The following is a 27,819-nucleotide window of genomic DNA, read 5'->3' on the forward strand; positions in this document are numbered from 1 at the left end:
TATTGCAGAAACAAGTATTAAAGTATTTTCAGCTTTGTAAGGAGTAAAAACCCATGATGAATAGTAGCATGTTGCTGTTTTACAGGTAAATGCATAACAATTTGCTGTTATAAAGTATATTTCAACTATAACTCCTAACATTTTGATCTGGTTGTAATCTGCCCTTTCCTCTGCAGTGGCATAACTTTCTGACAGAGCATCAGGACAATGTATTCCTTATTTTGAGACAGCTTTGCCTCTGTACTTATGAAGACACTGACTTCATATTAAGAAAAAGGGAAAGCTACACTGGAACTTGTATGCTTACAAAACACATCAAAAGCCATCAGAAAACTCCAACTGTATTCAGTAATTTCATTACTGTATTCTCATCCATAATGACAAATTTTAGCATTTATTATTCTACATACAAAGCTATTTTTAACCTTCCCTGTGGAGAGCAGATAGGGATCTTTTAAGCTATTGCCCAGGTTATATGTTTTTAACAAAAAACCCTAGAAGACCACCAAACAAGATTTATCTTCTAGATCAACTGCTGTCCCATGGCTGGTCAGACTGCAGAGATCACTAACGTTTTCCCTTAGGTGATGAGAAAAATGTGGGGGAGGTCTTATCTATTTCTGTGATTTTAAAGACACTTTCTAGAAAACAATCATGATTGTATGAGTTTCTACTTCCTTAACTTGCCACAAAAACTAGTTCTTTTTGTTGTTGTTTTGTGGAGAAATTATCACTTATTCTTGAACTGAACTGCTACAGATTTATGGATTAGAGTAAACAAGTTTCCTTAGGACAGACAAAGAGTAACAAAAGTGCCATAATTATAAAATATTTCTGAGCAATTAACATTGGAAAAAGTATAAGTTATCAGACCCACATGGTCCGTACTAATGTTGACATGATACACCCTAGGAATATTAGAGATTCTTCTGTGCAGTCAGATGGTGACAGATGCACAAAGCATAAGCGTTGAGATTATCTGTTCTATGAGCTTTCATTTGGGAAAAACTAGGCATTTAAGGAAGTCCTAAAGGCAATCCTCACACAGGCAAGGCTCTGAGGAGAGGCAAAAAGAGGCCTCTTATGATTACTAAATGCAAGTAGCAGCTGCTTGAATTATCAGTCACTGAATTTGGAGTGCCTGACATGACAGTTCTCTTTATTATCCATTATTACAATCTGATTTGTTTTTGCCTTTGCCTTACTGATGCTGCCACTGATGAAATTCTGCTAATAAAATACAATACCAAATTTAAGTACAAAATATCTAACTACTTATATCTAACTACTCACTACAGGTGATAGAAGAGATCTCTATAGGGATTCATCTTTCCAATACATAGAGAAACATATTTCAGAATTATTAACCACAGAACTCTTCTGTTGAGGGGTTGCTATTTAAAATACTTTCTCTAGCTTCAGGTTTCTTAGTGTGATGAACTGATTTAACTTGAAGCTTAAGAAAAAGGCACATTAAAATAATCAATGATAAATTGATTAGCATAAAGTCAGGAGGAATTTCATTCCAACTGGATGATCTTCCCAGCCAACAATGTGTATTTTGAACCATGGCTCTCTCTGCCAGGAGAAAGCAGATTGATAAATGGAGAGGGAGATTTAAAAGGAACTACAGAAAGAAGAAAACTGAATATCAAGCTATTAATTTCTTCCCACTAAAAAATACATTAGTCTGAAGTAATTTCAATTTTTCCTCTGCAAGGAAATCAAAATCCTTAGAAAAATACTCTGTATGACAGCTAACTGTTTTGAAGCCCTACTTGACTGTGCCAGTTGAGAAAGTTCTTTGAATTTCCAAGTCAGCAAGTGTCACAGCATGTATTTCTTTATTTTGATATGTCTGGAAGGCCAAAATCCTGAATAAGCCTTACTTAAACAGGCTCATTAAATCAACTCAGTCAACAAGGTCTCATACATGCAATTCTCAGAAGAAAGACCCTCTCTTGCCCAGGCCCCACTATTCAAAGTTTTTTATTAAATGACTCTGGACAGCAGTCTCCTCAACAGGAGCTATCCAGAAGCAGTCAGGCTCTTTCTGCAGCCCACCCCAGAAGCTGCAGATCTGCAGGGCAGCCTTTGAGCAGAGCTCTGTGGAACAGCCCCACTCTTGGTTCTGAGACACACATTCCAGCTAACCCCAGCAGATGCTGTACTCAATACACAGCACACCATGAAGTCCCCAGCCAGATTCCCCTACTTCACCAACCATGCATTTTCCTCAAATGAATATTAGGGAAAATCTTAAGGAAACTTGAAAAACCAAAAAGGCTGAACACTGTGTTTCCTACCTAGAGGAGCAGGGTGTAGGCAGGGTATCCCTAAACAAACCAGACTGCTCATTATGCCTGTCATAAAGGTCAGCATTTTGACTATTTGCAGCATCCACCTACACTCATAAGGAAGAGGAGGAATATCCATTTCTATATCCTTGTGCTGGCACACACAGTTTTCAGATACTTGTAGATATCTCAAATTCAAGATTTCACTTGAGAATGAAAAGGAAATCCAGGAAGAACTGGCAATCTGGTGTTAGAGGACTGGTCCACACTACTTCCCCATTGTAAAATCAAGCATCTCCATGATCTCAGAGAGCAACTTTATCACCTTAACCAGATGTTTCTGGAGTACTGACTCCATCAGAATGGTTAAGACCTACAAATTTAACCACAGGGCATCATCTCTGTGAAATGCAAGTAATAAAGAGTTTTCAGAAAACCCTGTGCCCACCCAAAAAAGAAAATAAACCCACCTTTTTTTAGTATCATGACTATCTCACCCAGAAATTCTCTCAGGGAAATTTTTTGTAGTACAAGGACTTGTGAAAACTCCAGTTTACAACAGAACTATGTCTGAGGAAAAACTACAGAGAAACAACTGCTCTTTTCTTCCATAAAAAGGAGGGAATGAGATTCTTAGGACAAGACTGCCATGTTACACATAAGAAATGGAGATTCAGACGTGCTGCTCTGAGCAAAATTAGAAGACAACTTCAGAATGCTTGCAGCCCTGAAGTCAAGAGGAAGCCTGGCACTGGACTTTCAGTCATATAGGAACAACACTTCATTTGTGTAAAAAGCTGAAACAAGAGAACAAGTCTTTCAGCTCCTAATATTAGATTTCAGCAAGCATTTGGGTAGAAGCTGGTAAAGCAGAAGTGTCTAGTCAAAGCATTGTGATCTGCTATCACTTTTTAGCTATCTCCAAACACAGGAAGCCAACAACATGAAACTGCTTCAGCTGATCTCTGCAGAAGAACAGATGATGCTATCTTAACACCTTTCTGTCAGTGCAGTCATATCAGTGAAATAATGAAAACCATTAAGGAGAACCTCAAGCATTTGCCTGATGGTTTGGTTTACATACTGCCTAGCAAGTCTTAGTAACAAAGGATTCACACACCTTAGAATACAAATAAGCTGAAACAGAAACAAAACAACCACAGCATCATAAAGTGATCTGTATATATTTAAAATGTCACAGTTACAAACAACAAACAAAACCAAACAAACCAAACCAAAGTGAACAAAATCACAATCCCACAAGCCAACCTGTCATCCTTTGTCAGAACCAGTGCATCCATCTCCAGACCAAAGAGAAGCTGCACTTAGAACTGATTGTTTAACACAGCATCTGGGCAATTTCTAGTAATCTAGCAAAAAAGTTTACATTGAGATTTAAAAGAAATGTAAACTACCAAAACCCATACTTTTACAGCTCATGTATCTTAATGTATGTGTCTTTAAATTCCAAGTAAGTAGAAATCCTCCAAAATACTGCCATTTACATTGCCACATTGGACCTGCGCTATCTCAGCAGGTGAGAAAAGCTTCTATAGCCTGGAAGTAGCAACATCATGGACTGAGCCATCCAGTTAATCACAACTGTATCTGAGCTGCCTTAGTTTAAGTATCTCTCCTTTCATATGGCTGCCAGCAGTGTAACAGTCTTAACGCACAACAGCGGAATGAGAAAAGCAAATAAAAAATGGAATTAAAAATTCAACCTAACAAATCCCACTCTGAAATGCCAGAGTTTTAAATACATATGTAACAAAAAATTAGGAAGAAAGTAAGAAAAATACAAGACTTCATCTTCTCCTGACTTCCCAGTTTTAATATGGTCCCATGTTTAGTCTTCAGCTGGTAGGTGTACTTTAAATTGCAATTAAAATGTTTTGCATAAGAGCAATGTGTCCTGTAAGTGAACATTTCACACTGAAACCTCATGCAGCTCCAGCCCAAGACAACACACATAATAACTTTGAGATAACAGGCAAAACACAAGGTGAAGTGGGGGGGGAGAGAGGACTGCAAGGTACAACTAAGAGCAGAAACAAAGGTGAAAAAAGGAAGCAGGAAGAAGAAGAAAGGTAATAGGGGAAAAGAAAATTAAAATAAAGTTGCCATGCAGCAACTGAGCCTGCACCACCACAAACATAGAAGGATGGGGCAAGTGTACTGCGAAGTTACTTCACTATTCCCAGCGTTGTGTATTTCCCTGAAACAGCCTACTGAGAAGTCCCTTTGCATTTACAGTCTTGATCTGTTTGGAAAAATGTTCTTTAAAGAAAACCTTGTCAAATTGCAGGCCCTCTGCCCCAGCTGCTTTAGTCTGCAAAGTCATGTCCACACCTATTGCAATTACCAACATGAAATGATCTGTTTGTGTGTCAGATGCCCCAGGCAAGCATCAACTTGGCAGTGTGAAGGAAAAGTATTTTAATGGCAAGCAGAGAACTTGTGAAAGCAGTAACTGAAAGACCTTAGAAGAAAGGGCAAAACTGAAAGTGTAAACACTCTTCTAAGGATCTGAGTGAAACCTGTGAAGTCCTGAAATAGACATCATAACCTCTTCTAAATTTCTCTTTATCAGTTATATGGAAACTGCTTTACAGTGCATATGGAAGTAAAAAGAATGAAAAGTATGCATAAAATGAATGCAACTACTCAAATTTGTGCATTTTTTCCCGCTTTATATTAGAAATTGGTACTTCTAAGTGTTCTACTAATTGCAAAACCTTTTGCTTAAAACTAACATTTTCAGATTTTTTTGACCATGAAAACTACTAGAAACAAAACTTTAATTTATTTGATTTCACAAAATCTCTATTCATATTTTAGTAAGTACACTTCAATTCAGGTTTTCTAAAAAGAATCTGTAAAAATTACCTATGCTCACAATTTCATGCATTGTCTACTGTGTATGCATAGACAACATAATTGCTTTCTTCCAATCCCAGCCACTAAAGTATTTTTAAGAATGGAAGAAAGTACTGAGAAATAGATGGACTGACAAATAAGATATACTTGTGGGGATAATTGCCAGGAAAAAGCAGCAATGATACACCTTCCTTGAAAAAGAAAATAATTATACATTGACTTTCTAAAACCAGTGGATATCATATGGATATTAAAGAAATTTAAACAGTAAGTATAACACAAAAGGGGGTCTTAAAGGTAATAAAAATCATGGAACTCATCAAAAATGGATAAATACAGGGTCACCTGAACTTGATGCTACAATTAAGATTTGCAATAAAACCAATGCAAATGTTTTATAATTAGGAACTTTTTCCTGCTATTGGAAGACTGTCATAATATCCCATACATCATCAACTGCAATATCAAATAATTAATCCACACACTAGAAAACAATATATTAATAAAGGGAAATCAGAAGGGCATCAGCCTTGCAATAAATGAAGGGCTGTCTCTGGCATTCAAGTGATTCTGAGGCAGTTTCCTCATCTGCCTCAAGAAAAGCAGGGACATTCAGACAGGCTAGTACCATTATAAGCGTTTTTCTACTTACAGAGAGCATTTTACAGTGTTGTAGAATACAATGGACTGGCAGAAAGAATACTACCTTAGCTTTGCTATCCAGCAACTTTTTCAGATCATTACTGCTGCAAATTAGATTGATTTATTTGCAATTTTGAAAAGAAAGAGAAAGCTTTTTTACAGACACCAATCCCCACGATTTTTTTCTATTCTGATACCACAAGGAAAACACAGGTAAGGAAGGAGACAATTCAAGGACAAAAGCACATATTGGTAGACATGATTTTGAGAAAAGAAGTTATCTCCCACCATAACTGCAATTGTGAAATTTACCACAGAAAAAGTTACAACACCACAGCACATACAGGCCAATGGCAAACTACTATAGAAAACTGGGAAAGAAACCTCTAAAGCTCAAATGGAACAGCTCAACAACATGCACACGTATTGTACCAAATGAAAAATCAAAAGCTACAACTTGGTATTTTGAAGAAAGTTCTGAATATGCACTTCTCTATTCACATATGATATACATGTTTTTAAAAGTTTTGGTATTATATAACGCCACAGTTCAGTTCATCACAAAGAGATAACAAGGTTATTGATTGTAATGCCACCTGCTTTTCATAAGGGAACATTTCAGTATGTAAGAGTGAAAAGGGGAAAAAATGCAACAACAAAAAACCACATTGCAAAGTAAAAAAATAGTTTCAGGGTAGTAAAGATCGAAATTCTGAAGATTATGTGTAGCACACTGACACAGTGCAGACAATTTCATTAATAGTTTCTACTATAACAAACGAGAAAAAAATCTGGAGGTTGTAAACCAGACAATTAATGAAGCATCACACCATCACCATAATACATGACGCACCAAGGCGTTATATAATAGCAAAATCAATCTTAAATTATGGGGAGTGATGTTAAAATATGTCTTGGGAATGAAATGCATGTAGAGAGGGGGGCAATACCGTGTTTCTATGCAAAATTATAAGGTCAATATTTCATTTTGAGTCATCTGTATACAAAATTACAGACTTCAAGCACAGTTTAAGCAGTTGCGAAAATTACTTTTTTTATACGCTTAGAAGCATATTTCAGCCACAGACTGTTTCAGTGTCAAATTTATCACTCCTCAACTGTTATTTTTTCCAATGCAGTAACTCCCACAAAATTTAAGTAATTATTCCAGCCTTCCAAAGATGTCGTGATAATCTACTCAACTAGGTACCAAACATATTTGTCATCTCTTACCGAGATAAAAGGAAAATGATAATGTAATAAAGGAAGCAGTTTACCAAGATCAAAGTTCACACTGTTCACACAGTGTTTGATGCTGGCACAATGCCAGTGGCCCATGAAAATACACCTTCCCTGGTGTCTACTGTGAAATGTGACCTGGAAATAAGCAAAGCGGGCTTCTAGCTTAGGAATAGAGGGGAAAAAAGTTTATTAACTAGACTACAAAAGAAAAGGACACACACACACACACACATGGAAAATGAAAACTTCACAAAAGCATTTCCTCCTCTCCCCACATTTCCAATACATCTATCTCTCAAATTTCAACTCTCAGTCCATCATCACTCTGTAAATACTCAATTCTCAGTCCGTCAAGAGGAGGAATCCTTCTTGGGCCATGGTGACCTCTTCCTTTTCATGTCCAGTGCTCTCACCACTGACCGCAGACCAGGGCTGTTTCTAGGGTCGTCCTTATTAAGGGTGCTTTGCCTCCTTCCAAAAAGGGCACAGTCTCACTTTTGGGACATCCTGTCCCCCCCATATTTCTCTACCCCCTGGGGTCAGGGGATCTTGAACACTGAACCCTCTTGGTTCCGAGGCATCGTCTCCCCCCTGGATGCAGCCTCTGTGTCACAAGGAAGCATGGTTCTGTCCATGGCTATACAAGAAAAAGTCCAGCCAAAGGCCACTCCATCATCTCCTGCCATCTTGGGTTCTCTCACAACCCTGCATCCCATCACACATGCCCATTTATTGCTCCAGAAAAGGTTAATGCTCTGCGAGATTTTCATGGTCCAAACAGGGGTTAAAGAGCTCTTACAAGCGGCCAGACTTCTCCTCCGTGCTTCCCCCACCCTTCCCACCCCCCCATTCTCCACAAGCCGGGCATGCCGTCAACATGACAAAAACTTCAAGGCCTTCAAGGCCACAGCCCCATGCATCGAGCGCTGGCTTCTCTCTCATCTCCCGTGGTGGGGGCTGCCCAATGCTTCCTGGTGCCCCCCCTTCCATCTTGAGGGCCCAGCCTACCCTATCCCGAGCCACATGGCTTTTTCACCTCCCCCGCCCAGCTCAAAGCCGCGCAGGGGAGGTCTTGACTCTTCCCTGACGAGAACTCAAAGAGGAAGCTCCCAAGGTACAGCTCTGCTTTTAACCCCTGTGTTCTCAGAGGCGTATCCAATGCCTCAGCGGCCAAAACAGGTGCCAATTTCAGAATCTGAACACCTACTGGCCTCTGGCCTGACCACAGCATATCCCAGAAATCCTACTTCCAGTCAAAACCATGTCACACACAAACAAAATTTCACAGCGCTGCAATATGTTTTGATAGTGTGTGGTTGCATATTTGTGTAATACTCAAAAATACTTTTAACAGCCACTTTATGTGTTGCATTCACACGATTACTCCATTCCCCTTACCCTTAACTGGTACTGTGCTAACTTCCTACCAAACAAGAACAATGCAAGCATGGAAAAAATGAATAACCAGTTACAGTAACCCCTGTGTATTATATAACCTCTCATTTCTTTGGTGCAAAGAGCAGATAATGGCCATCTTATTGAACAGTAAATATATTTATAATACTTTTCAGATTAGTTTTCTGCAGCTTTTAAAAGCTATTATCCATGCCTGCAGTAATGGCATAATCAGTGAGATTGTTTTAATATCTCTCCCAATTTTTTCGGCCTCAAATGACAAATCTGACCCTACAATATACAAGAATATTTACTTATTAAAAACTGCTCTCAGTACTTGGGGGTAGTTTAAGTAACACAGATACAGTTGCAGGGAAAGACAATAACTTTGAAAGTCAGGTGAGAATGGATTCACTTTAACTGTGTTCCTTAAAACAGCCATCCAATTCAGCTACATGATGTCCTCCTAACAACTTTGTAATTTAGTTTTTTAATTAGTCTCAGGCAAAGGTTCCACCTCACAGATAAGAGCTAGTGGCATTTTAAACAGCCCAAACATAACCCCATGGTCAGAGACAAAAGTCAAGCAGCCCATTTGACATATATAACTGTATATGTTTATTTTGAGTGATAAAACCATGAAATGCAAGGAAACATATTCATCAATAACGCTTCAACAACACAGAATTAATAGCTGCTTATAAATTGTACGCTGACATATCCACTTTGCTCACATTATTTCCTAAGAGACATAAAGTTGGTTACACATTGCAGAGTAATGTGATAGGAGTTATACTTTATTAATGTTTTACGAGATGGATTTCCAATAGTCAGCAAAATAGCTTAAATTAAACTGTAGTTCAACCAAAGAAATTAAGGTGTGCCAGAAACAATGGGAAATGGATAGGACACTGGTGGACTTTTATTTAATGAACTAATAGTAGCTGTAAAGTGAAATGCACAGGTGAAATTTAGACTAAAAACCAGATTTACTCCTTAAGAAGATAAATTGCACATGAAGTAGGTTAAGAAGATAAACTGCACATGAAGTAGGAACAGGATAAAAAAGACTATTCACCTGACCAGGTGTTTTAATAACTATAATGCAAACAATTCTTGAAGATTGACTTATGCCAGACATTTTCAACACATCAAACCCTGTTTAGATTTGTTCACTGTTACTTTATGTTACAGTGTAAGAAAACTGCTTTCATAGATTCTCTCAGTATACCAGAGCTATATTTATATATTATATATAATATATATCTAAATCCTGTATCTATAACCGGGATTTGTACTAAAATACTTTTAAACCATTCTAAAGATCTGCTATATAATTAAAAATGCCTCTGCCTCTGTAACAATAACATTTGCCCCAATGCAGTGAAAGTGCTCGTCATGTCTTCAGAAATGCAACTCAAGGACCTGAGGCACTGGAATGGCCATGGATAAAATGACTGGGACCAAATAACAACTCTTAAATTTCTGTGTACACAGGAAAAAGCTGAAGATGAAAGACTAATACAAGTAGTAAGGTGTCCCCTTCCACATCCCTGCAGCCACTCCTTTTGGAGCAAGAAGCAGAGAGAAAAGCTGAAAAGAAGAAAACAGTCACACAGCAAAATCATACATCCAAGCTGCATATGGAAAACTTTAGCAACTACTGAGAAGCAGCTCAGTTCAGGATAACCAGAGGTACTAGACTAAAACCACAACAAACCCAAGAACAAATTCCATTTCAAAGCATCCTTCCAATGCCTTCAGGTATTCAACACTGCACAGTGGAGCACTTCACATGGTACAGAAAAGGTGCACATAAACAAAGAAAATTTAACATACTTTAAAAGATACCACGCCAACTTCATATAAACAAGAAATAATTTGAGTACCCCTTAAAGTAACAGCTGAGATTTCCAAACTTAACAGGAAAGCACAGGGAAAACAATTCCTGTATTCACAACACTAGTACCAAAGCTGAATTATGACAGTGAGATGCAAAACTAAATTTATGGAAGCATTATATAAGGAACCAGTTATTCTTCACTGTTTTCAGGATCATCTCCATCAAAGAAAATGGAATTTAATCAATAACATAGCAGTCACTATTAATTTAGTTGACTTAGACTAAGCGCTTGGGGTTTTTTGTTGTTGTTTGGGTTTTTGGTGTTTTTTCTATTTGCTTGTTGGGATTTTTTTGGTTGGGGGTTTTTGGTTGGTTTTGCTTTTTAGGGATTTTTTTGCAACTGAAATGAAACTATCTTATTTTAGGAGAAGATCTAATTAGAAAACTCAAGAAACATAGAAGATAAACTTCTTTCAAAGAATATTTCTTATATTTGGATTTTTAAAATTAATTTTAAATGATGATTGGCAATTTTGCATTAAATTTGCAGCCAAAGTATAAATCTAAATTTAGACAACAAATTATATTTAACCTGTTGGTTCACCAAACAGGTTCACTTATAGCAGAAAAATAATGGAAAAAGACCCAAAACCTGTTACCCTGCTATTCTGAGGTTCTCTGCTGATACTGCAACTGAGGAGTACAATAATGTCCATTTTGACATAATTTATTATGTTCACACAGCATGACCTGTACTGCCATGAACAGCACTGACTTGAAACTTGACTCCCTGCTCCCTGTATCACTGTACTCACAGCCAAAACTGACTTTACAGAAGCTGCAAAATATGCATTTGGCTCATTTTTTCTAGTAATAAAATACATGTAGGAAAGATTTATTTAACACTTTAGGTGGGAGGGGAAAGATTTTTTCAGTTTTGGAAAGTCAGAAAGACGTTCTACTAATTAGAAATCAAAGTTTACCAGAAAGTTTAGTAAATAATGACGCCAGGTCTTGTGAAGCAATAATACTTCCAGCCCAAATGAGGAATACTTTCTAATTAAAAAACAAACAAACAAAAAATCCTCCCATACAAAAACCCAGAAGGTAGTAATATTGCAGTCAGTAGCCTTGAAGAGTCAGGTTCAAACTGAAGGTAGTAAGAGGACACTGTATAATTGGTGCCAACAGAATAAGAATTTAACAAATGAGAATCCAAAAATACCCAATTATAAGCCAACAGAACAGAAGTCAAGTTAGAAGCCAAATGATAATCAAAAAGAATGAGAGACATGCCAAGACTGGCCTAGAGAGTCTCTTTTTCTATTTTAGTCACCAACTAGATTTGTGTTGGAGAATGAAGCAATTTGCTGTTGCACTAAGTCATCCAGATGCAGTAAGAACCAGAGCAGGGTATGTGGTCAGTATGACCAGAGTATGCAGCAAGAGGGAACACAGAATCATCTGGCAACACGCTTGTCTTGTTCCTGGAAGATAAATGTTCAGTGCCAGTATACTGGAAGAAGCAACTACCTGAGACAAAGGTGGTAACTTTTTTCTGGGAGAGGACAGTAATACATACCCATCCGAGTGGAAGTTTAGAGTCAATTTAGAGATTAATTTTGCCAGTTTTGCTGAGTTATTAATTCCACGAATCCCTAAATTTCGAAATCTGTGTTACCCTAAAATATCCTACAAGTTACTGCACAGTTCTCCTATATTTTGAGAACTGTTCGCCCTTTGTTTTTCACTTTTTCTTCTTGCCAGTAGAAAGGATCACTTTCTCGACCATCTCTAATTGATTTACTTTAGGCTTGACAAAATGACTCATGCTTGCTTTCCTCTAGTCATTTATGTAATGAATTAACACTCCTACTAAGGAAGCAGGACTGTGTAGAAGTAATTTCTATATTAACAATTACATCTGTTCAACTATCTCAATCATATCTGAGTTTAAGATCACTAAAGAACTTTTAAAACCTTTTAACCGTTATCACGATCCGTTAGAAAATGGAGCACTGTGTTGGTCTTACACTTTGGAAAATTGATGCAGTAAGTATGAATAATTGACACAAGGTCACAAAAGTAAATATTATCAGCCAAGATAAAAACTCCAACATTCAGGCATCAAGTCCTCTGTACAGACTATAGCAGTGTCTATATTGACTATACACTATAACAGAGTGATAAATCTCATTCAAAATTTGAAAGCCTATCCCAACAAGGAAGTTTTCCACAGAATTAAGAGTTTATCATGGTCAATTTGTCATTTCAGCTGCGACTTTTCCCTATTTTGTCCATTGTTGAGCAACATCAACACTTCAAGTGAAGTCCTTAGTATGATAAACCATGTGAAGTGCATCTGTGTACACGCATTTGAAACGGACAAAACAATTTTTATTTCATCGTTAATATATGGAAAACAGTTTTAAATGCTACACTGTTTCTTCTTCCAAAGTGGACCAACCATAACCTGTAATTCTATAACCAGTTTTCTATTTTTATTTACCAGAAGATCTCTTGTCAGGATCTATGATGAAAATTATTCACATCCACTATGCTGAGAATTTCTAACCTGTGAAAATCTACAGAAAAGATAATGACAGGACCAGTTTACTGACCTGAAGAAGTCAAAACCAAAAATATTTGGACAGGGTTCAGTGAGGAAGAACAAGATGTACTTCTTGTGAATTATATATACTGGCAAAGATTGGGTGCAAAGATGATGTGACATGTAATGAAGGGGGTTGGTGAGAGGAAATACAAAAAAAAACCCCTCTCACAAGTTAGGCACAGAGACAACACAAACACTAATTACCTGTCATTTAAACAAGAAATTGTTTTCAGCTCTTTTGAGAATGTTTTCCCCATTTCATGCACAACCAAAGAGATCCCAATTTTAATACCACACATATCAATAATGCCCTCGGAGAACAGAATGACTGGAATATTAAGCCAAAAATATTAAATAGGAAAGACCTCCAATGCAAATCTGCAGCTTACAGAGAAAACCAATTTAGAAGAAGGTTAAAAAAAAAAAGAGCAAACAAAGGCACAGTCCTCTGGTAGGTGTGATAAGAATTTGAACAGAGGGTGACAGTGGTTAAGCAATTCCAGGTGTTTTCATGCGTATGTATATATTTGTAGTGCACCTGTGTCTATTTCATTCAGCTTCTACTTTCTTGGTGCTCTTCAGTAATCAAGTATTTGATTTGTAAGATGCTACATTAGTGCCAGCAGTCACAAAATAGTATGATAAATAACACTCTTCACAAAATATAAAAGCCACTCTCTTAGTGAAGAAAGCATATCTTCAGCTAAGTGGAAATCAATATCTCCCTTTAATGTTTTTTAAATAACTCTGCTCAGCCACTTGGAAGAGTCCCAGCTGCCACAAAAAGTCATACAAACTCCAAGCCCTCCACAGTTTGAATTTCTGCTCCATAGCTGACATCTTGAATGCAAACAGGATACCTCTTGCTGAATTAGGCCATAAGGAATTTCCTTCATAGACCAAATAAAAAACCAAATCTGATAATTTTTCCATTTTAGCAATTCATCTGAAATCAGTTCTATTACAGAAGCATCAAGTCATGGGTTCTTGTTTTATCACACGCTTTATAAAGACAGGTTTGCTACAATAGCCTTGAAGGGGACCAGCAGTTAGGTTCCCACTGGTCATGCTCTTGGGGAGAAACACCTTGGATGAACTGTGGTTCAACAGGACCGGGCTTTTGCAATTCAGAGCTGGCTGTCCCTCAGGGACTAAAGCCACAGAGTTAGTGCCAGGTGGCACCACAGATTTTGTAGGGAATAAAATTTTGTTTTGTTCTAGAACAGTACGCTTTACAGAGGAGGTGGATGCACCAGATACTGATTCTTTTCTCACTTCATTTGGGATCTTGCTATAGTGATAACTGGGGGCATTGTTTTCCATTATACCTGACCAGGCCCTGTAGCGAACCTCTGCAGATCCCCAGTAGTGCCTAATAGCAGACTCAGAGCGATGGCCTGTCACTGCCATTATTTCCCTAGGCCCCAGTCCTGCTTCACAGAGTAGCTGGATGGTGGTAGTTCGGAGAGAATGATTGGTGTACCGCTGAGAGAGCCTGGCTGCCACACTTATCCTGGGCATCATGGTACCCAGGTAGTTCACACCCATTGGTTCTCTTTTGTACCAGACAGGCTGTTCTTGCATTTGCTCTGACGTTAGCTTTAGAGGGTGCAGGTAAAAGGCAGGGGGTTCTGGAGGCAACTTGGACAAATAAAGTTCCAAGGAAAATACAGGACAGTTTGGGTCCCCAGGCATATCATACATTTTACCCATTTTATGAGGATCTTCTCCATTTCTGCCTTTGCCAGGATATCTAAACATAGCATATCGACGCCCGTTCTTGTCCTTCTCAACCACAAATGCATCTGGAGCCAGATCTCTCAGAATTTCCCTCCCTCGCTTGGCAAAATGCAACTGCAAATCAAACCACACCTTGTTGACGAGTGCCAGGGGACTGTGCAAACCCAGCACACCAGATTGCTTAATCTTACGCAAGTCCTCGGCAGCTATAGGAGGATGGTGGTGAGTCTCATCCTTCCCCTGCATGCGCAGCATCTTCAGCACGCTCACAAACACCATGTTTGCACTGGCAAACTCTTTGTCCTTCATTAAGCAAATCTGACGATTGTAAGGTGGCATTTTGAGATGCCGGTTTAAGCCAGCACGCATTGACTTGTAGCTTGCCACACTGTAGGTATTTCCATCGTGATTTCTTATTGTGTAATAAAACTCTCTTAAGATATCATTGAGTTCACTTACTGGGACCAATTCAAAGCTAGGATCCTTGCCGTTTTTGGCCAGCCACTGTTTTAATAGGTTAGCTGCCCAGCCAGTCTGCTTGTGGGTGTTTTTGATGCTCTTAGCATCCTCTTCCTCTTCCTCCAAGCCAAAGAGGACATCCTCAGGGAAGTTAAAATTCCTCTGTGCTGCTTCTACTGCTTCTTTATTTTCTGATGGAGTCTCTTCCTGTTTCAACTGCTTTTCGAAACAATTGATCAAAGTTGTACCATCAAATATGCCACAGGTATACGGCACACAGCGAACTACTTTATGATCTGAGAGCTGTGAAGTGTGGAGTCATACATAATATTTTGGATTTTACCTAACAAAAAGCAGGTGGCATTAACTGGGTTTTTCAAATGAACGGCATGTCAATTCCATACCTCACTAGTCAATTAAAATGCATCGGGTTTTTCTTTTTTAACCATGGCATTACACATGCCTTAATTGATTTCACGGAAGGTAAACCTAGAACATACACTACACAACAGAAGACTGAAAACCAGAAAACATCCTATGTCTTATTTCCCTCCTTCTAGCTCATCTTCCACTGCTAAATACTATTAGCATACACAATCTTTCCAATTTTTTTCCCAGGTTTCAGGCTCTAACTGAAGAAAAATTCCAAAATATGCATCTTATACTGAAAATTAAAGAGTAAAACTGTACTACTGTCATCCATTATGGTAGTGGATTTCCCATGTATCAAGTACAGACAAGGGTTTTGAATAGCTATAATCCACAGGTATCTTTGAAAAATTAAGTTCCAAACAACCTTTATCTTAATTGAAAGGTAAGAGTGAGGCATAGTTTATACTCTAAAATACTGACTACCTTTGCCAGATTACTTTCAGCAGGTGAAAACCAGAATATTGTCCTGTATATTTTCTTCTTGCTTTGAAATACAAGTTAGATTAACTGCACCTTGAGACACTAATGAATTTGGAAATGTTGTCTAGAAGAAATTAACTTTATTCCTCTAAATAACATGACTTCTAATTAATAGCAAGAGTTATGTATGAGGTGCTTGTTGAAACATCTATAGACAGAAAGAAAATTATTTATGAAGAATTTAAAATAGCTTAATTTCAAACTTTAAATTTCAAAGTCCAACAAATTTTAGACAAGGAATCCAGAAGTATTGCAAGCTATCCTTTATCATGAAGCAGCTATTCCTGAAGAAGGTTTCTTATCCTTTTTTATCCTCCCATGATATATGGCAATCAAACATTAGAATTCCAATTTTAACTTCTGGATTAGTGTAGGAATGAGAGCAGTGTGATAATTTATAAAATATTTGCAGCTATATAAGTTCAAGCCATTCAGACGAAGATTGGGCAGTCTTTTCTTTGTATGCTAGCTCTGTTTTAGCAGACAACTTTTAGTCTGCTCCTGATTTACCAACTTGTCTACCTACAGAAATCCCATCAGAACACTTCTGAAAAAATTATCAGAAGCTCATGCTGTAACAGTGAATCAAAAGAAGAATAATATAAACTGAGAGAACTAGAAAGGATGGCACAAAAGAAACTAAAATTGTTCAATTATAATCAATAAAGATAATCTCCTGTGGATTGTAACTTTAGAATTTTATACAGAAACAATCAACAGCCTACCTGTGTTGTTCCCTCAGCAGGTCGCTTGTTTGCCGAAGTATCTGTTGGTGGCCTGCTTGTCTGGTTTTCTGAGGGGTCAAAAAATTGTTCATTTGCAGTATCAACTCAGTACTACTTATTGCTACCCACTAGCCATATTTGAAGGCAATATTCAAAACTGTTTGACACTAAACATTCAATATGTGACATATTTTACATTTAGCCCCAGTTTTCAATTATAAGTATTCAAGTTTGATTGACGTGTTCCTTTCCTTGTAAGTTTGACAGTATATTAAAAGCATTTTATGAGCAATTTCCTTGCCTGAGCACAAAGTATAACTCCAACCTCTCCTCCCCCTGTATGCATATTGATAAGCTATTCAACTAAAAATTAATACAATTATTAGATATTTCTGTACAAAAAAAGACCCGACTGAAAAAAGGATGCTTAAACAGACTGCAAAATATATAACTGAGGCAAGGAGACTGAGTATCTTTAGTAGCTCAGCAAAATATTAAACTAGTAATTTAAGAAGCTGTTTTAATATTTGATGCAAATATATAAATTCAAATTCGGTTCTCATTCCTTTTCATTTTAACAAGAGCTTATCAGCAACACTGCTGGCCCAAATCAGTGTTCCAGTTCTGGTGAGAAAACTACTAGGGTATAAAGTAAATCTATGGAAACTGCATAAAATGAGACATTCTTTGAACACATAGGTCCTCCGTTTTTTCACTGTATCTCATCAGCCACAACCCTTTTTCTGTTGTCTTAAATCACTTCTTTTCGCTTTAGAGCTAGGAGCCAATATAAAACATAAATGTCTAACTCTACAGAGCACGTATTTTAGCATAGGTAACTTAGATACAGGAAAATGAAATGAAACTTGTTCTGATGTCAAGTTCTGCTTGAGATCCTTCTAGCTTATATTGTGCCAATCAGGCACTTGCTATAACTCCAACACTTACAAATCCTGAAATCCCACCTATTATAAAAAAAATTTAAGGTATGTAAAATCAGAAGTGCAGACAACCATCAGGGCAGGACCAAAGATTGAGAAAAATAATTAATCTAATTATTGTTATTTGAGCATTTATTGTATTTAGAGACTTTATTTAAATACTGTAAGCACACTCCTTTGGAACTAGGTTCATATTCAATTGGTTTTTTTCTACCATTTTGTTTACTTTTAAGTGTTGTTAAAATTAAGTTACAATTATACTTTCCTTTCAGTATGCCTTTACTTAGAAAGGTAGTTCATATTATTCTCAGAGGCTGTGTTAAAATTAAATACCAAGTTCTTAATGACAGGAGTTTGACTTCACGCTAGCAATTATATAAATCAAATTCTAAATAAAACAAAGCTTACAAAGCCACACTGCTGACTCCAAGGGGAGTTTACTTTCAACAATGTCTGAAACAGATCTGTCATAGAGATTATTTTGATCTTGAAAATTTCAACAGAAACGCAACCTAGAAGAACCATCTCTGTAAAACACTAATAAACGATTTTCCACAGAATGCAGTTTTATGTTTCCCTGTGACCACTATCTTCCTCTGCCAGTGTCAACATTCAAGCACAACTTACCAATCTTAGGTGCTGCAATGGTGGGTGGTTCAGTAGGAGCTGTACTATTAAATGCAGGGAGAGGAAGCTTCATCTGTAGGGGTGCTCGACTGGCAGTCGCATTATAAAGTCCTGGAGTACCCACTGCGGGCAAAGAAGTCCTTGTGGTCTGTGCAACAGGATGTGAAGTAGGAACAGCCTGTACTGCCAACGTTGTGCCTATTGACCCAGCACTGGCTGTAGAGGTCCTCAGAATACCAGGACTGGGCACAAGTGGGATGTTATTTGGTTTAGTTGTGTTAGTTGATGCCAAAGACACAGTCGTTTTGGTAAGGCTACCAACTGTAGACGAGTTTTGTACAGATATGAATTCAACGTTGCCTGAGGGCTGGTTAGAGACCAAAGTCCCTGTGTGGCCTTGCAGAAGCTGAGTCTGGGACGACACTGCCACAGGTACATGCAGGATTACAGGCAAAGACTGCAATGAGACAGACACTGACTGAGTGCTGCCAGTGGGCACTGCATTAGTGCCTACAACCGTAGCCGTGTTAGCTGTGGGAAGCACTGCTGTTGTCAAAGAGCTGCTGGAGGACACTGGAGTCTGAAGCTTAGGATGTCCACTGACAACTGCTGGAGAAGCAGCAAGACTGGAAGCAGGCACTACACACAAAAAATAAATAAAAAAATTAAGCATTTGAATCAAGTGGGAAGTTTCACTGCAACACGACAAATGGAAACAATTTATGATGAGGGCAGTGAGTCACTGGAACTGGCTGTCCACAGTGACTGGGAACGCCCTATCATTTTAAGTGTTCAGCATCAGGCTGGACAGGGCTTTGAGCAACTTGATCTTGTAAAAGATGACCTGGCCCATGGTGGGAAGGTTGGACTAGATGATCTTTAAAGGTCCCTTCCAACCCAAATACTTCTATGACTCTATGAAAAAAGTGGTGTAGAATTACTTCGTTTTGCAAATAAAGGCTACAGGTACTATTTTTCTGTTGTACACTCTCATGTTCAATGGCCTGGTTAAAGATACAGTCAATACTGAATTTCTGTTTATAAGAAATATCAGGGGAAAAGATATATAAAGAATTATGACAGCAGCTTGAAAAGCTCCAAGATTTAACTGCTGGAAACATAAAATACAGCATTTTAAGCACCCATTATAGAAATGGCAGAGCAACTGGTGCTTCACAAAACACAAGAAAAGAAAAACTATTTCAGTTATGACTAGCTTGTCTTGTATAGGTAGGACCTTGTATCCAGAAGGTTCTACCAAAACCAAGTATTAATGTGTCAGAGAAGATATTGACTTTTATGCAACAAAATTTCAGGATTAATTTTAAAGATCAGGAGCAAAATACACTACTGAAAGCCAGTACATACAAACTGTAAGATAATCCTGTGGGAAAGATTCAGCATTCGATATTAAACTATTTTTACAACCAAGGACTGCAAGACTATAATTAATAAATTAATGGTGAGTTTGAGTCTGTATTCCCTATAAAATTTTAATCTAGAAATTCCATTTCTCAACATGACTCCTTTAAGAAATGAGCTTTTTAACTGCTGTTTAGTTTCCAATTCAATTTCTATAGTCATTAGGTACAGAGAAGGGTATCATCAGCATCCTATTATGACCAAGTACAATAAGGGGCCTGAGATACGTCTCAGTTCTTGACAGCCAATTTTGCGGCCATACCCAGCATGCAGTCTACTGAAGCATCTAATTTACCACAAATTCTGCTTGGCCAAATCAACACCTTTTTTTCCATACCTGGTAAGCATACTACACAAATATAAACAGGGAATGCACTAGACAACTAAAAATAATGGTTTTTTTAGGTCGGAAAAAAGGAGTAAAATCAGTTTCGCTCTGTTGGGTTAGTTACTTCTTTAATGGAAAGCAATAGAACTTTTAAGAAGTGTGTTTATAGTCCATAGGGAGTTTCTTACCTGGATTCGCAGGGGCTTGAAAAGTTGCTGGTGTGCTCTCTCCTACATTCCTCTTTGACTCCAGCATCTGCCTTACTGTGCCAGCATTTCTAAGGAACAAAATTTGAGTAGGCATTTATCTCAAAAAGCCACATAAGGTATATTTATGAACAGTACAATGGTGAAAAAATCCCTAATTTTACAGCTGTTCTCTTTTTTGAGATTTATTTTTTCAAAACTCACTTTTGCTTCTCAGGCAAATTAACTTTGGCTATTTCCCAAATAAAAAGAGGTATGGAATTATTTATAAATTTTCAAGTCCTTGCACGAAGCTGGTCTTGCACCAAAAGAATTCTCCTGTTCTTGGATTTAAACTTCCACTATTATCTATAAGTTTTTAAACGCTGAAACAGATGTTAAATACTATCTAGATTTAACCAAGAATGGGTTCAATTCTGTCAATTTATGATTTCTGTAAAAGCAAGTCAAATTTTACAAGTGAAGAGCAATGAAGAATAAGGAAAAAACACTTTAATTAAAAAAAGGAAGTACAGAGAGTATCTGAAGTGTCCTATTGTACATTTTAACTCGGTCCCAGTGATGTGCTTTGCTTACCGATATGTGGCATTGTTTACATTTGCAGGGTCAGGTGCTGCTTTCCCTGGAGATACAGGTGCATTTGCCACATTCTACACAGAATGAGAGAGAGAGGCCATAACAGAACAACTTTAAGGCAGCTTGCAAACTTATGCTTTCATTTTATTTCATATCCATTCACTGCTGTGTGAGAGATTCATTTTCTGAAGTCAACATGGCAGGAGAATTTGACATATTGTACAACTACACAAAATCTCCTTGGTCCTACTGCTTCCCTCTCCTATATCTTCTCTTTCCTCTTCCCCCTCTCATCCCTCAGAATCACGGTGGTGGGATGCACTTTTATTTACATGGCACTCTTCATACTGAAGTAAATTCGATTCAGTTATATATAGTTTAAGGTGTTTTCACACTAAAAACAGCTAAAGAAGCTACTGTATAATTCAGAATTACATAACAGATGTTAAGATTTCTTTAACCAAACCAGACAAACCCAATTTGTCAATGCCATTGAATAAACAAGTCACATCTTTCTGCATATAAAATTTTCTTTATTTTCCAACACAAGGTTTAGGCTAACTCAGAAAAAACCCCCAGACCCCAAAAAATCTAATTCTTACTTCCTGTCTCTTCTTCAAGTCCTCCTTGGCTGCTCCAACCCGCTTTGTCAATCTTGCAATTTTAGCCTAAACAGGAAGAAGACGAAAACAAACAAAACCATAAATCCCCAAGAACTATAAAAAATTTTTTATAAACTAAAAGACGTATTACTAAGACATAGTTAAGTCAAAGGCCATTTTCATATCAGGGAAATTATTCTTCCTTGAAAAACAGTACCACTATGTTATTTTTAACTATATTATAGCAGAAAGACACGTATGCATCACAGTCATGGTATCTTAGAGACAAGTTTAATTATTTTCCTTTCTACTCACAACTACACAAACTGAATTCATCTGACATGTTCACACAAAACTACATAAATGAAAGCCTTATATGATGTTATTACTTTGACATTCTAGTTGATGGCTAAAGACACTGGTAAACAAGTATACTGAAAGCATCTTAGCACTTAAGAAGTCAACATAAAATGTCTGTGGCAACAAGAGGAAAGAGTTGTATAGTGGGAAGTGATCTGGCAAACTCCATGTTCTTTTCATAAAAAAGTAAAACGGCCTTATTGTTCAAATTTGTTATGAGATAAGCTTTTAATTGTCCTGTCAGTTCAAAATTCTTTTTTGTGAAGTTCTTCATGTCATCACTATGTGCATATTTTCTATAAATAATGCAGGAAAGCATACTGCATTCAACACTAGCTATTTGCCTCCTTGCTAGAACATCAATATTTACACTCTGGGGAAGCATGTGATGTAGGATGTTCCAAGTCCAGTGCTACTGTCCTCTCCTTCCTGCATGTTCCCATTTTTAAGCAGATTTCCAGCTTCATAAAGACCTTAGATATTTTCATACTTGGAATTTTTTGAAAATGCCTAAATGGAACAGCAGAGTGGAAAAGCAGTCTACAAACACCTAATGAATCAGTTTGCCAGATGGAAGATACCCTTTGGAGTTTCTGTATGATTAACTGGTTGCTTCCCTCCTTCTGAGCAGGAAAATAGTTTTACAGCTCAAAAGGAACATTAGTATTTGCTGCTCCCCCCACCACCTCCTCCCCTTGCAGAGTCACAATGGTTTCCCTACTGGCAACTGCAGGAACCTTACTACTAAACATCGAGGAAGTTATTTTTCAATTTGACCCTAGTGTGGAGCTAAACACACAAACACTCACCTGCATTTCAGTAAGCACAGTTTTATGCCTCTTGTTGCATTCTACTTTCTCCATTCGGGTTTTCAAGTCTGCCAGAGTCTTGTCAAATACCGCACACTGTAAAGCGGTAAGTTTTTCTTCTAACAGTCTCTGGATAATCTGCAAAATTGTTATATAAAAAATACAACAATGCAATCCCAAACTTTGGGGAACCACCTATAAAAATATTCTCAACTCTTAATAAATATCTTGCTGTAAACAGAACAATGACAACTGTTGTACCCGGTCAATCAAATAAATCTACAGTCAGCAATAAGCATATGGTTGCACAGCTAAGTTTTCACATCATTTTGGAAAATACAAATGGTTTGCCATTAATTCAACAAATTAATTTCCTTGCAGTATAACACGGGTATAAAATCTTACTATATATAAAAAGAACCTTAACAACAGAAGGTATTCTTTTAAAGTCCAGTGCTTACACAAGTTAATTGTTCTTCTTACTTTTCTATTTTTGAGACGGACATTGGCATTCAATGAACAAAAACTTAAGACATTCAACAAAAACTTTTTTCTGCAATATATTTTCTCCTAGCAAAAATTCAGTGCTGCCTTTTTTGCAGAAGCTAAAAACGTAAGAAAAGACTGGTTTTCACAAAGTTCACTTGACAGAAGTTATTATTTAATATTCTTCTCCCATCTATACCTACTGCACTTTAAAAAGTTTTCATAGGAAATAAAAATAAATAAGCCACTAATGTGGTTCAGTTTTTGCCATCCTACAATTAATGAAGTTGCAACACATGCTAGCTAATGAACTAACAGAAGAACAGCACAATTTTCTTTTCTTCAAGACCACAGGTTCCTTATACAGCAATAGTGCAATCAGGCTATTAACAGCTCTACAAAAATCTGCAAAATGCCAGGTGGATTACACTCTTCTTTGGAGACTGCCTTTTTTTAAAAGCTAGGCACAGAATAAAGTGCATCACATATAAATCATCATGGTGAAATACATCCTTTACTAACATTTTCCATCTAGAGTCACATGAGACTTCAAGAATTTTATACATTTCAAATATAACTCCTGCAGCATAGCTTTCAAATGGTATTTGGTCTCTTCTTAAAAGGAGGGCTATGTAGAACTTTATAAGAATTAAACACCTTTGTTATTTGAATTACATCCAATGTTCAACCACAAAAAAGAGAAAATGTCTGGGGACACAGTGTGCGCAAAAGGACTGCTAATTCAAAGATGGTAACACAAGTGACAGGCATGTGTTTATGTTCTTTGCTCTGCACCTCTATTTTACCTTTTGTAATTTTAGGTCAACATCCTTTCTGGCTGTAATTTTGACTTGGAGCTCTGCTTCATAATCTTCTCCCATGTACCGACGATGTTTAGAATGAACATTGTCCATGTCCTCAGATTTGGAACGCTTTCTCTTTGATGCTTCATCTGGAACAATTAGATAAAACTGCTCATGAGGAACTCCTGAAAAAACAGGTATCTTCAGAATGCCATAATTACCATGAAGTTGTTCTCAGTTTAAGCTTTTTCATGGTAAACCTGTAGGAATGCCTTTGGAAAAACATGCTTGATGACATCCAAGTACAAAACCAGTCCTTCTGGCATCTGTACATTACTGCCCTGTCTGTCAGTTCTGCTTTGTGATTCACCCAGCCACTGTGCTAAATACAAAATGATTCTACTACCACCAGTCCTCTCTCCAGAGCCTCCCTCCAGTTCATCCTGCTCCTATCAGCACTATCTTGTAATGAAACATGGCTTCTGAGAAGCAAAAGAAAATCTCCTTCTGAAAAAGGAATCCTCTTCTCAGAATTCCAGCCAAATAAAACTACATCTCATTTAACTATGCCAGCAATTAACTGTATTTACTTGCCATGAAGTTTTAACTCGTACCTCCAACACCTGACTGAAAAACCATTCAAACTTTTTTTTCACTTCTTGGTTAAGATGGAAAGTAAAAAACTAACAAAAGAACAGGCTCAAAACAGAACTAGATTATTATTAAAAAGGACTTTTACAATGATGAAGCACAAAAGAACCCAAGAGACCTCAGTCACTCCTCCAGCTCCTGGCACTGTGTCCAGAAGGTTCTTGAGGACAAGAGGGACATCTGCTTTTAAATAATCTCCAGATTTACATAACAAGGACCCAGGGAACTAGAGGATTATCAGCTTTACTTCAATCCCTGGGAACATGATGGAGCAAGTAAATCTAGATAGAAATCATCTCAAGGCCTATCAAGAAGATGATGGGGAATTGAATGGATTTATCAAGGGGAAATCAGGCACCATCAGCCTGATAGCCCTCTACGGTGAGACCTCTAGCTCAGTGGATGAGAGGAGAGCATCTTTAATCATGCTTCTGACACCTAAACCATCTTCAAATTCTTGATGTATGGCCTAGATAATTGTACTGGCTCAACTGTTGGGCTCCAGGAGCCATCATTATTGGTACATAGTCCAGTTGGAGCTCAGTAATGCACACCAGCAGATGCCACTGGTACCAACACCACCACCTTCATTCATGACGTAGATAATGGGGTAAGAAGATATCTGCAGCCACTTGCAGGTGATACAAAACTGGAAGGAGTGATTTGTACACTCCTAAGTAGTTATGCTGCCATTCAGTCACACTGACAAACTGGAGAAATGGGCAAGCAAGAACCTCATGAAGTTTAAGAAAAGGAGATGCCAAAGTGCTACACTTGGATAGCAATAAAACCATGCATTAGTACAGGTTGGGAATTCACTGGCTGGAAAACCCCTTTTCAGAAAAGGCCCTGGTGGTCTCCATGTATATGAAGCTGATCATGGGGCAGCAATGTGCCCTGTTGGCAAAGAAGGTCAACAACATTCTTGGCTGCCTGAGAATGAGTACTGACAGCAGGCTGAGGGAGGTTAGAGGTTCCCCTCTAACCAGGGAATGTGAGCCTGAACCTTGAGTCTTTTGTCCAGTTCTGGGTTTCTATTTACAAAAAAATATGGGAGCATACTGGAGAGAGTGCAGTGTAGAGTCACCAAGATGTTTTTGAGATAGGAGCATTCATCAAGAGCTGGAATTGTTCAATTGGAGAAGGCCATTGGGGAAGACTTTATCATGGGTGTGAATTACCTGACAGGTGGAGAATAACCAGAGCAAGACTCTTAGTGAGTAGCAGCGACAGGACAAGAGAAATGGATGTAAACTGAAATACAAGAATTTCCACTCAAACATTTAAAAACTTTTTTACTGTGAGGGTGGTCAAACACTGGGATCAGAACACGGGAAATTTGTGGAATCTTAGTCTGTGGAAATACTCAAAACCTGTCAGGACATAGTTCTGGGCAAATTGCTTTCTAATTGACCCAGTTTTTAACAGGGGCATTGGACTAGATAATCATCGAAAGTCCCTTCCAAACCTAATGATTCTGTGCTTCTAAAATATACAACACAGTGAAACACAATGGTTTTAACATTACATACTTTTCTCTATTTGTATCTCCTCTTCTTTGTGGGCCTCTTCTCCTTCTTTATCTTCACATTCCTTTTTTCTCTCCCCCTCCACCTCTTCTATAAACAGAAGAAAAAAATCCACACTTTCTGAGATCTACAAAAGTCTTGTAACAGTCCTATTTTGACTAATTAATGTAAAAAACATATGAAAAAAAAACCACGTGAGGGAAGGCAAGAGAAATAATCATGACAAAGAGGGAATGCAGATATGAAAAAACTAAGGGAATACCCTCAAAACAAAAATTTGAACTATCATGCAACACATTAAGACTCACTTTTGAATTTGCTTAACATTTTAACCAGAATTACCGAAGTGTAATTATGAGGGAAACATGCTTCAGTTACTTCTGAAATATGATATATTTTTAATGCAGCTGAAGTTCTCAACAATTTATTTTAGCTTACTTCCCCACTTAGTGACAAAGCACAAAAATTTCAGTAACAAAATACTAAAATACTAATATGTTTCTCTATTTACAATTGGCAACTTCAACCATAATCTTAATGGTAGGAAAGGCCTAGATTTAGGTTAACAAATATGAATTTTAATTTGAAGTTTCTCGCTAATACAAAGTATCACAACTTAGGACTAGCCATTTAAAAATATTCAGTTTAGGAAACACTTAAAAGAAGAAAAACCTGAAGCCATCAAACATACAAAGATAAAAATGGTAGCACTTCCTGAAAAATTTTATTATATGTTCCATGAGCTTCCATTATGTGTTTTGTACAAATGTGAATGAAACAAGCTTCCATCATGTGTTTCTATTGCTTTTAAGATTACAGTAAAATCTATCCAGCATATAAGAAGGCAAGTAAGCACTCTTATGCACATCTTGATCTGTACACTTCATTTTCCTATATTCATTTTGTTATTACAGGAGAGTTTACTGGCTTTTCTAAGGAAAGTTCTGGTTGCAAAGGTATGCTTGATGCTCTCTTAGTCTCCCTTCTATTATGATGAACATTTAAATGACTTAAAACAAGTTACCCAATAAATCAGAAAAAGGAGGAGTCAAAACCCAATAACCTGGCACTATGGGATTTTAATTTTTCTTATAAATGTAAAAATAATAGTAATAATACAAATTCTTCAATCCAAATATGATTAACTTTTAAGGTAATAAATCAGCATAATGCCTATGCCACCTGCTTCTTAAGACTTATAGATAAACTGTGTATTTAATTGCTATGAATAAAATAGGACTCATTTACCTATGAATCTAAAGGAGAATTGCTAAGTTTAAGACAACTTTTCCCACAACTCAGAGATTTTAATATTCAGCTGAAAGACACAAATATCCCATGGAAAGATACACATACCTAGAATGTCTTTAAAACATATTACAAGCTTCAAAGCTGAGGTCTTATTTTTCAAAAAACTTTATATATATATTTTTTTTTCCCCCCAAAAAATCTTAATATAGAGGACAAGTAATTTCAGGGATGAGAAAGCCCTTTCCTTACTAACTTCCATTACTATGAACATATCTGTCATTTAACTACAAGTGGTTTCAACATGATTCACAGCAGACCTCTCTAGTTAAGAAGATCTCACAACTGGTTATCAGCTTAGTTTCCACTGCTAAGCTGTGATCTCATTATCTTGATGCTAGACAAGCAGAAGCAATGAATGCAACCCTGTCAGCCTCCTATGAGCTTGGTGTATCATAGTAAAGTTTTCCTGTTTCCTAATT

The 27,819-nt window shown here is 37.4% G+C and overlaps 1 protein-coding gene across 6 annotated transcripts in view; it reads right to left on the reverse strand.

Annotated features, from left to right (window-relative positions):
* ATF7IP (activating transcription factor 7 interacting protein) overlaps positions 1 to 27,819 on the reverse strand; it is an 84,567-nt gene that overhangs the window by 16,290 nt on the left and 40,458 nt on the right. For all 6 annotated transcript variants that reach the window (XM_030960725.1, XM_030960720.1, XM_030960722.1 and 3 more), the window contains 8 exons: positions 26,093 to 26,179; positions 23,913 to 24,058; positions 22,621 to 22,758; positions 21,452 to 21,517; positions 20,850 to 20,923; positions 20,256 to 20,344; positions 18,318 to 18,956; positions 16,750 to 16,817 (listed from right to left, as the gene is read on the reverse strand). In XM_030960725.1, coding sequence (XP_030816585.1) covers positions 16,750 to 16,817; positions 18,318 to 18,956; positions 20,256 to 20,344; positions 20,850 to 20,923; positions 21,452 to 21,517; positions 22,621 to 22,758; positions 23,913 to 24,058; positions 26,093 to 26,179 — 1,307 coding nt within the window. The remainder of the gene's footprint in view (positions 1 to 16,749; positions 16,818 to 18,317; positions 18,957 to 20,255; positions 20,345 to 20,849; positions 20,924 to 21,451; positions 21,518 to 22,620; positions 22,759 to 23,912; positions 24,059 to 26,092; positions 26,180 to 27,819) is intronic.

This window comes from Camarhynchus parvulus, chromosome 1A (assembly GCF_901933205.1).
Source record: "Camarhynchus parvulus chromosome 1A, STF_HiC, whole genome shotgun sequence".
NCBI lineage: Eukaryota > Metazoa > Chordata > Aves > Passeriformes > Thraupidae > Camarhynchus > Camarhynchus parvulus.